The sequence below is a fragment of the Rhododendron vialii genome, chromosome 4a (genome assembly GCF_030253575.1).
Source record: "Rhododendron vialii isolate Sample 1 chromosome 4a, ASM3025357v1".
Classification (NCBI taxonomy): domain Eukaryota; kingdom Viridiplantae; phylum Streptophyta; class Magnoliopsida; order Ericales; family Ericaceae; genus Rhododendron; species Rhododendron vialii.
The window spans coordinates 43,616,097-43,627,232 of record NC_080560.1 but is presented as its reverse complement, the minus strand read 5'-3'; the positions used below and the strand labels follow the sequence as shown (position 1 = coordinate 43,627,232).

Sequence of the window (11,136 nt, the reverse complement as noted above, 5' to 3'; positions counted from 1 at the left end):
TTGTGGTTCAAGGATTTTTCCCAAGATAATTTATCTTTCGACCTCTTGAGGGTAAAAAAAATTCGGGCCAAACTAAATTAGTTAGAAAATAGACTTGAAAAGCTTTTCAACGGTTTAAACCACGTAAAAATCGGAGTTCGGGAGCGTCCGTGATAAAACTGCTAAGTTTGGTCTGTTTTAAAATTGGAAAGTTACGCCCGGGGCGCAATGAAGCTTGACAATTGGTCAAGAATTGTGGGTTTGTTCCGGACACTCCCGAACTCTGATTTTCACAAGGTTTGAACCCTAAGAAAGCTCGTAGAGTCTGCTTTATAACCCAAGTGGTTTGGATTTTATATTATTTGAAAACCAAGAAGATATGAAAAATTTACCCTCGGTGAGACAAAAAAAAATTATTTTGTTAAAACGCTCGCATCTCCTTCTTTATAAATGGGATAAAGACCTATCATATATGGATAAAGAGAATTTTGAAAGTACTAAAAAATGGTGGAATCCAAGCATAAAAATAATAATGTTTAGTTTGTTAAAAGGGCATAATAAGCAAACCACTACGAAGATCAACGCTGCTATCACCCCTAGCTCCACCACCAACACTGTCACCGCAACACAACCCCTCCACAACCTATACCACCATCACTTCACCATCTTATAGTACTTTGAATTCCCTCTTAATCGATATAAAATAGGTTTCAATCCGATTTGAAATTATATTGATTCAACGAATTTTCCCAAGATAATTTACCTTTCGACCTCTTGACGTTAAAGTCATCATATCCTTTAATGGATAAATAATTTTTAGGCCAAATTAATTTGGTTAGAAAGTAGGCTTGAAAATATTTTCAATGGTTCAAACTACGTAAAAAAGGTGTTTGGGAGTGTCCGTGATAAAACCGCAAAGTTTGGTGGATTTTGAAGTTTGAAGGATGCACCCGGGGCGCATTGATGTGCGCCTGGTGGTTGGCCGTTCATTGTTTATGTTTTTCGGGTTAGGGTTTTTTTTTTTGGGCCTTGCCACTGGTTTGGGCTTGGCCCCTTGCTGATTTGAGCTTTAATGTTTATATCTGGGCTTTTTGAGGCCAATAGGATGTTTTCGGCTTTGTCCACTTGGTGTTTTGGGTTTTGTCCCGACAAATGTTTATCCAACTTTTTGTTGGATTTTCCTTCCCCTTTTCCCAAGTTGATGTACCATTTTTCAAGTTTCTCAATAAAACTTTGTTGCCTATCAAAAAAAATAAAAAATTATATACTTTAAAATATAAACTACCAACATGAATCTGGAAAATAACTCTACCGTCTAGAAATCGAGAATCTGAAACAATTGAAATTACCCCCTTCGAATTAAAGAACTTGTGCGGTTAATATTTGATTCCATTAGAAATTATCGTAATCTTTGTTGATTAATAAAGTTGATTTCCTCGATCAGCATCGATATATTTGTCATGAAATATTCAATATTGAATCTTAAGAAACTATTCTGAGTCCCACAAAATTTGAATAAATATATCTGTGTAAATGGAAGTAAAATTAAGTCTTCTCCATTTTTTGAACAAATAATTACGTTTTTCCTTGGTGGCTGGTGCACCTATATACACACAAGAAAGAAGAAAAGAGAGAGAGAGAAAGAAAAGGGTCTGATACAAAGAAGTAATGGCACATTTTCCTCTTACTTTCTTCTTCTTGTTGGTTTCAGTACTCATGTTAAACCTCTCATGTGTAACGGCATTAGATCCGGTTGACGAAGTTTGTAGTCGAACCAGAAATCCTTCTCTTTGCAGTGGAACTTTGAGGTCGGATCCTCGATCAGCCACAGCAACCATTACTCGCCTTGGATACCTAGCGATTGACTTGGCGCTTTCACATGCTGCAACCACTACTAACAAGATCAACACCCTACTAGGGCGAGCTAAAGATCCCGGGCTCAAGAACAGTCTCAGGTTTTGTCAAGTAGAATACGTTTCGTATGCCAATCTGGCGTGCAGAAAAGCATTTATCTTTTTGAATCAAAGAGATTATTCAGGTTCCAATACTCAAGGATTTGAGCTTTCAGAAGTTGGCTCTATATGTGAAAGAAAACTTGTGGCCGGGCCCTCCTACTTGCGCCAACTCACAATTGACAATTGGAAAGCAGAGATTTTTGGTGATATCATTGTTGTTGTCTCTGCTCTTCTGAAAAATGGCTGATTATAGAACAAGTATGATGCTCCATTGGTAATTCGAATAAAAGTATTACTAAATAGAAAATTAAATTATCTCCCATAACTTCAAAGATCAGTATACTTCGTTACGTTGGTTGAATATATATAGATCGTAGAACAATATTCTCGTATGAGTATTCTCTTTTTTTTGATAACTCGCGTGTCCTCGTCAGTTTACACGCATCTCCAATAATAGTACGAGTGTTATCTTAAACTTGTCATGAGATCAATTTCCTATAAAGAATTAAAGATTAGTCAGATTCCAAATGTGGTGGGGCACTATGTTTGAGTGTGTAGACACCCCATTCTGGACTGTCCGGATAATGTCATTTGTCGATCTTTTATTTCCCCAATGATGATTATAGTCGAAAACAGATCAAGAACAAAGGTGCGTTTGAACCTTTGAGCGTCCCAAACCCCTTTCAAACCCATTTCCAGCCTTTCAAACCAGAGCCAAACGGCCCCAGCAAAACCCAACTGGCCTGCGCCAGTATATGGGTGACGTACGCCAGTAAGCTGCCACGTGTCAGTCATCGACCACGGGCCCAGCTTTCACTGGCGCACGCCAGTTATAAGTAGCGCACGCCAGTCAAACCCGGTCAAATCAACTTTATTCAGCCACTTGGGCGGGACTTTTGTGCCACCCTGACGTCGACTACAGTGTGCCTGATGGTTGCTTTCCGCAGGAGGCGTCCCCTCTCTCTCCTACACTCCCCATCACCTAGTCCCATGCATTTAATGCATGGAAGGCCCATTTTGCACCTAAGACCAGCCAAACAAAGCCTGGCCTTAACTGGTCTCAGTCCATTCCCCCCCTATAAATACCCCCCTTGCATTCATTTGCAAGGGGTTAGCAACATTAAGAAGTGCCATCTCTCCCTTTCTTCATTCTCCAAGACTTCTTATTCTTTCATCCATTGAAAGATAAGAGAAGGCCATACACTCCCATACCTCCTGCTGCAACCCAGTCACCATATAAGCCACCACCTTCAACCCTCAAGTTCAAAAACCACCACAAAACCACCATACTAAGAGGTATACCACCTTTGTGTTCTCTTCTGTTTTCATCTCCTGAGGGGGATCAGAAAGGTCCAGGCTAGTAGACAATACTAGTCCTGGCCTTAAACTGATAAAATACAGCAGTCGTTTAAAACAAAACATGGCGCACGCCAGTAATTATATGCCGTGCGCCAGTTATGGTGTTACGTGCAATACTGGCGTGGGGATCATGGATCGTCTCTTTTACTAGGTTTCATTCCTGTCAGTCACCTTAGCATGCTAAATAACCAGTTTACTGCTTTCCATATTTAGAACTGTTTAGCGGTTATATCCTATCTTTTTTTTTCATTTCTGTCATAAAAGGCCTCTGGGATCCTTCTGGTCATATTCCAGAGCCCAGATGATGCAAAGCCAAACACTGGAATCGAGGGCTGAATGGCGTGCGGTAGTACCATACTGGCGTACGGCATTAAGTTTTTGGGTCCAGTGGCTGGCCCTTGCATCTGAGCGCAATCTAGGCCCATCTTTTGTCCCCACACTGTTTCGGGGTGTTCCGCTTTCTTTTATGGCCTAAAGCCACTCATTCTGTCTGTATTTGTGCATGTCCTGCTATATTAAACTACGTGGTTTGCCCTGGGTGTGCGCTGGTCCTTTTCCAGAGCCCAGAGGGTTGCAAACAAAGACTGAGATATCCAACAAGTGGAGTACGCCAGTTTATATGTGGCGTGCGCAGGTTTTATCACCATGCAATGGCTCGACCAGTGCATGCTGGCAGAATCTGCTCACGTCACCTTGCGACAGCGTGCTGCAGTTTGCTCGGGATACTCAGTGCTTGTTCTCAATCTATATTTAAGCATCGCAATCAAACCATTCATATACATTTTGCTATAAATCACGACTTGTTACAGTATTTTAATCCCCATTAGCTGTTCCCCCGCCCTAACTGGCTAAAAAATGACTAAATGAGAGAAAAATGCAAACGCTTTATAAAAATGCCTGAGTGGAGACCGATCTCCGGATTGGGCGAGAGGGGTGCCATAAAACCCTTCCCCTCTCGTAACATGGCTCCCGAACCTCAGATATCGAAGGTGTCGACGGACCAGTCTACAAGCCTTTTCAAAATCAAACAAACGTGGCAAACGTTTTTCGAGTTCGGTTCCTTGGGTGTTCCTACCGCTAAAACCCGAGTGGCGACTCTGAATCGAAGCGTTTCGCCGCGCTCTTCCAAACAAAAAGGGCCGCACCCAATTTCACAAAGCAAAATTTCCGGGGCGCGTGCCCACAGTGGCGACTCTGCTGGGGACAATTGCGTTGATTGATATTTGGCAATTAATACATAATTGAACAATTCTCAAAAGCTTGTCAAAACAGCACGCTTCGCGCTGCTGAAGAACGGAATGGTAACGTAACAGGATCTCAGCATCCGACCAATCCGAACTGGGGCTTTTACTATTGTTCTCTTGTGTAGTTTTCTCCAAATATCAATTAACAAAAGTGAGCCAAAGCTTCAAAAGGCATTTGTTTTCAAAAGCGTTGCATTTCTCTCTCATTGAATCATTCTTCGGCATTCTCCGTTCGTATCGATGGTTGGTCAGCCCCGTTGAGGTGTTTTGGGTAACCGGCACAGTTTACTGGAGCCCGGGGTCCCCGAACGCCCAACAACCTTGGACGATGATGAGTCGTACTACCGTTCGACCATTTGCTTTGCTCTACGCGTTGCAATGGGAGGTATATCGCGGCTCTAGTCAGAGGAACCCCTTTAAGCCAAAACCGGCCTCTACAGCGTTTACAAAGCACTAGAACCTTTCAACATAAGACAGGAACCCGCAGGGTAGGATTACTTGTTTCTAACCCCATATCCTGTTTATGTGTTACCGCTTTCCCTATCGCATGCTTGTACATACATTCATGGCCGTTTTTGCGTAGGAGCATGCTAGGGCGGCTTTTAGGATATCTTTTGTCGAGTCTGTCTTGCGCCCGTTCGGCGTTGCCTTGGACCGATGACGAGTCGTGCATCTCGATGTTGCACGTTATCAAAAATTTTCAAGTCCTTAATCAATGAGACTTCGGGAAATCAATACTTTCTAAGTCTTTATCTAACGCCCAATCGAGGTTTCAAACTGAAAAGCTAGGAACAACGGAGAGGATGTCGTGATGCTTACACCGCTCAGGCTCCAGCACAGTGCTGCTGATGCCACTTTGGTTACAGTATCACGCCATCTACACTGAATCATTCCGAGCTCAAAACTTTGAAACTTCGATAAGGGAAAAGTCAAAGGCTCAGGCTGTTTTGGCATCTCTTAGTAACATTCGATTCAATCAAGGATACACCGTCGAAAAGAAAATCCGAGGAAATTAGGCAACTGTCCGAGTATCGTAGGGCAGACTCTCTCTAGCTCTAGAGTCTAGGAGGACACCGACGACGATGACATGCGCGTTGCATTCCTTCAAAATTCTTTCAAAAGCTTGCTGCAGGAACACCACTGAGTTCTCATTTACTTTGCTGTCAGAAGCTCTAGGCCGTTTCACCGAAAGAAAGAGCCAAGCCTACTCGGGAGGGTCTGCCAGGGCCATTTCACTATCACTTCCAAAGCCATATCACCCTCCTCAACCATTAATCCAAAATGGCAGCACAAACAGAGCTGGCTGAGCTAAAGAGGGTTGTTCAAGAAATGAACCAGAAAATGGACAAACAAATGGCTATGGTCTAGGGACTGGTTGACCTTTTTGCCTCTGTCATTTCAAAGACAGATCTGGGGCTAGTCAAAGAACCTCTTCAGGCCCGCCACGCTCCTGCGGTTGGAACCAAGCTGTGCTCGAAAGACGTGTTCAAAGACCTGGTTGAGTTTCATAAAGCCAGGACTCACCCGGAGGAGAATGTTGAATCCTTGTTCAAAGCCAACGCCGAAAGGGAGGATATGTGCGACAAAGAAATCAATCCCAAAGGCAAAAGAGTGCACCCTGTTGATGGTGCAATGTTGTGCAACTACAAAGCAAGCAAAGGCTCCACCTTGAACCCCCAATCCAATCGCCGAAACCCACCAAGGACCTTCTCCCGTTTCTCCACGCCTTTGTCCTCGGTTTATGAGAAGCTCCTCGAAGCTGGCTTCCTCAAGCCACTCCTTCCAACTCCTTCGCCTCGAACATTCCCGGCATCCTACAACCCAAACGCCTATTGTGCTTTCCATCAAATGCCAGGCCATCTCACCGATGCTTGCTTCCGCCTTCGACATGAAATTCAAAATCTCATTGATAGTGGCACCATTCAAGCTCCACTCCCATCAAAGCCCAGCGTCATATCCAACTTCATGCTCCAACACGGTTCCAACCCATGTGTTAACCAGATATCCATCAACTCTACTCAAATCAACTCAAGCTCCACTCAAATCAAACCTAGCTCCACCATATTCAACCCAACCCTTTTCATTAGCCCAGAAAATCAAACCAAGCCAATTTTGTCTCTCCCATCTGAACCCGAGGTTAACCTGATGGCCATAGGTGCAATCGAGGTCCTTACCGCTGATACCTGGGTTGACAGTGATGAGCATTCTACAAAGGAGGAACTCAAGAGGAAGCTTAATCAATCAAAGGAGAAAACGGACTGGCTCGGATCCTTCAAACATGAGAATTTAGGGCTGTTGTTCAAGGAGTTCTCTCAAGTGGGTTTGGACGAAGAAGCTGAAGAAGCCGAAGTGCTGTTGCTTGAGCCTGTTGTCCTCTAGCTCCCACCTCTCTGCGAGGAAGTCAAGGGTAACTATAAAAGTTGCATTTTCAAAATCGCGTCTCTTTTGCATTGACACTGTTGAGTATGAGTCTGACATAGTGTCTGTCAAGTCGTCTAAATCTAGCTCTGAGTCGGAGTTTGTGCTTCTTGGCCCTCCATGTCGTAGCTTTTATTCTCAAATTAAGTCTTTTTGCTGTACTTGGCAATCCCGAGGGTTCTTATGATATGCATTATCCCGCTTTTAAATACTTTGCTGGCTTTTGAATAAACCGTGTTGACCCCGACGACGAAGGGATAGATTTCGATGGGATCATCCCCAAGGAAATGTGTTCCCTCGCCGAAAGGGAAGACGAAAGGCATGCTTAGCCTCTAAAAAGAAGAAGTAATTTCAAATAAACTTGAAAGATGGGGCAGACCCCCGGATGGTTCAAATTGGTTCAGCGCTGTCCCCATAGGAGTATTGCGCCCGTTGAGACTTGTTCAAAGAATTCAACAATATCTTGGCATGGTCTCACAAAGCCACGCTTGGCGTTGATCATGGGATAAAGAAGTATCAAGTCCCCTGCCGCCGGATGCCAAGCCAGAAAGCAAAAGCTCAGAAGACTCCAGGCCTCGTACCATGTTCGAAATAGTAACAGCAGTGTTCCATCAAGCGCACATTACAAGGGTGCAAAAGTGGCCTAGAGCGAGGCATTTTCAATTGTAGCAGTCAGGACCCTTTCACTATCAAAGCCGTTCTATCTGGGGCTACAATCAAAGATCATCGACCTCGGTGGCAACACGTCAATACCTCGGTCAACCTAGATCAACTCAAGCATTGTTATCCCTGAGAGATGCTCGTTGGATCGAAAACCACAAGGGTGGGCGATTCCAAGCAAAAGTTAGAGCAGCCTGCTAGACCGAAAACCTATGAAGGCGGTCTAGGCAAAAGTTGGCAAAAAGTCGAAAGCTCGCTAGACCGAAAACCTGAAAGGGCGGTACTAGGCAAAAGTTAGAGCATAAAAGGAGAGGTAGAACACACGAGTGAACCTTTGCCTGAACTACGTTTTGACCTGATTCCCAGAAAGGGATACGTAGGCAGTCTCTCTTCGAGGCTCGGTCATACTCTATCAATTGGATCCAAGGTTGACGTTTTGGTGCACATCAAGGGTCAAGAAAGGTCGAGAACAAGACAAGCCGAAGTGCTGACTGGTAGGCTGAAGTCCATTGATTCATTGGAGAATCAGAAGGGGGATGCCATTCGTCTTTCAAGTTTAATGCAAACTGCTGTTTTCAATTTTAAAGCTGAGCAAAAGCCTTAAAATATTTTGAAGCATCAAAAACAGAACGAAATGCTTATGAGGCCTAACGACTCACAGTTTATTCTAAGTTCAGCAAACGTTTATTTTAAGCGGCTGCAGCAGCTTTGCAATCTCGCGCGCTAGTTTGAGGCTCACACGCACTCGTACAAAAGTGATGCGCGTTGATCTCAAGCATGCGCGCGCTTCTTCATTTCCTGCATCAGACAGCAGTAGGCAGCCATCACGCCTAACAAAGATTTTTGGCCGCTCGGGGGCACATTTCAAATTCAAAGCACCTCGAATCTCGTTCAAGGGGCTTTTACCAAGTCTTGTCATGCTGTGCAAGTCATATGGTCCTAATGTGGCTGCACAGGGGTGTCGATTTCAGTCCGGGCCTATATGAGTCATCATTTGTGTCTTTTGTCCATCTTTGCGATACTTTTCAAGTTTTTCAATCCATTGTCATGTCGGGATGTTTTTCCTAATTTTACCGATTTGTATAGGTCAATGTACATTTATTGGACCTTATGCAAGTGTCAGTTTCACCTGTCTAAGGGATACTGTGAATTTTGGCACATTAATGCCCAAAGTTTCATTGTTTTCCATATGTCTAGGAGTCCGTGATATATCCGGGGCTCTTCTTCCTTTCTCATTTGAGCTAGGCGAGTCTGTACATATATGTGTCTGTGTGTCGACTCAGCTCACTTGTCAATGCGAATTAGATATTAGCGGTTGGTTTCTGCATTCTTTTAGACATTTTCAAAAGAGAGTCAAATAAACTGAAAAAAGCAATTTACATTGCTACTCTACCATCTGTGGTCCACAAGCAGTGGAGTCTTGTGAGCAGCGAGGGCATGTCGGCTCAAGGCCAATTAAAGCTTATCTATGGGGCTCATCCGCCCCAGCATCAAAGAAAAGGGGTACGTCGACCCAATGCCACTCCTAAATGTCAACTGAGGCATGCTGGCCCGCTCAACGTCTATCTAGAAGCACGTCTCAGAAGCAAAGGACAGTGAAGTAATGAGGCTCAATGGTAGTCCTCAGTGGTAGAGCTCAGCCTCGTTCTCGTCGTTGTCGTCACTCTTGATCTCTTTGAAGTACCTGGGGCTCCTATCCCATCCGCCTCTTTTGAGGGGGGCTTTCGCTGATGGACTATTTCTCTCTCACTCTCTCTTAATCTCTCAAACTTCTCTCTCTGGGCCTCTAAAAAACTCTTTGGCGCGAGCCACCCTTTCTATGGGCCTTTCTTTCAACTGCACACCTTTAGCCACTGGTTATCTATTGCTCTCGTGTCTCTGAGCTGTGGCTAAGGTGACAGTACCACTTTCTGTAACTCTTGTTTATGTGGCCATCCTAGGCCATCAATCCTCTAGAGGCCGCCCTAGTCTGCCCTTGCATTTTCAATTTATGCATTCAATTTCGTACATATCATTGCATATTGTATATCAACTGTTGAAAACAGGGAAAATCTATCCAGCGTCAAAGCATGCCTGTCCAGTATCGAAAGCAGCAAGTAATCAGGATTTTGGGGGTTCATACCTGGGATCTAGTCACTACTGGAACTGGAGCCGAAGCTGCTGCTCTGGGAAAGTGCAATTGTAAGGGGGGTGCCACATGTTGTTCTCCCTATCCATTTCTCCATGGCAAATGTCAAGCACACAGCCTCACTGTCCCACTCCACTAGCACCTGGAGCACCCTTTGGCAATCAGAATACAATTCAAAGCAGCAATGGCTTGTGCTACCCATTTCAATCAAATCAACGACGATCAGCCATGTCGTCCCTCTCAAATCAAATCAACGACGATCAGCCATGTCGTCCCTCTCAAATCAAATCAACGACGATCAGCCATGTCGTCCCTCTCAAATCAAATCAACGACGATCAGCCATGTCGTCCCTTCCCAAATCAAATCAACGACGATCAGCCATGTCGTCCTTCTCAATCAAATCAACGACGATCAGCCATGTCGTCCTTCTCAATCAAATCAACGACGATCAGCCATGTCATCCCTCTCAAATCAAATCAACGACGATCAGCCATGTCGTCCTTCTCAATCAAATCAACGACGATCAGCCATGTCGTCCTTCTCAATCAAATCAACGACGATCAGCCATGTCATCCCTCTCAAATCAAATCAACGACGATCAGCCATGTCGTCCTTCTCAATCAAATCAACGACGATCAGCCATGTCGTCCCTCTCAAATCAAATCAACGACGATCAGCCATGTCGTCCCTCTCAAATCAAATCAACGACGATCAGCCATGTCGTCCCTCTCAAATCAAATCAACGACGATCAGCCATGTCGTCCCTCTCAAATCAAATCAACGACGATCAGCCATGTCGTCCCTTCCCAAATCAAATCAACGACGATCAGCCATGTCGTCCTTCTCAATCAAATCAACGACGATCAGCCATGTCATCCCTCTCAATCAAATCAACGACGATTAGCCATGTCGTCCTTCTCAATCAAATCAACGACGATCAGCCATGTCGTCCTTCAAATCAAATCAAATCAACGACGATCAGCCATGTCGTCCTTCTCAATCAGATCAATGACGATCATAATGTTGTCCCACGGTCTATCCGTCTGCAACTAATTGTTCCCCATGAGAGTCCACCTCGGCTTGCCCCGAATGAATACCTCTCCTTCAAATCTAGCTTCAAACACTTTTTCCAGCAGCCTTATTGCTCTGTCTCGGATGGTCTTTGATAAGGAGATTGGCTCTGATTCCCAACAGATGGAATTTAACCTACCTGACACGACCTACCCGTGTTTGTTGGAAATTATGTGTGCCAAGGATAGCTTGATCCCCTCAACGACGGTTCGCCCGTCCAAATTCAAATCAACGACGATCCACTCGTCCAAATTCAGATCAACGACGGTCCACCCGTCCAATTTCAAATCAACGACGATCTATCCGTCTAATTTCAAATCA

At 44.4% G+C, this 11,136-nt stretch overlaps 1 protein-coding gene across 1 annotated transcript; it reads left to right on the top strand.

The window, feature by feature from the left end:
- The first annotated feature begins 1,647 nt into the window (after positions 1–1,647).
- LOC131324073 (pectinesterase inhibitor-like) lies at positions 1,648–2,181 on the top strand. Its single transcript, XM_058355896.1, has one exon. It carries the CDS (start codon positions 1,648–1,650, stop codon positions 2,179–2,181), a length of 534 nt encoding a protein of 177 aa, XP_058211879.1.
- Positions 2,182–11,136: the final 8,955 nt, after the last annotated feature.

Excerpts from the sequence above, each read along its gene's own strand:
- LOC131324073 (XM_058355896.1), top strand. The coding sequence starts at position 1,648 with ATGGCACATTTTCCTCTTACTTTCTTCTTCTTGTTGGTTTCAGTACTC.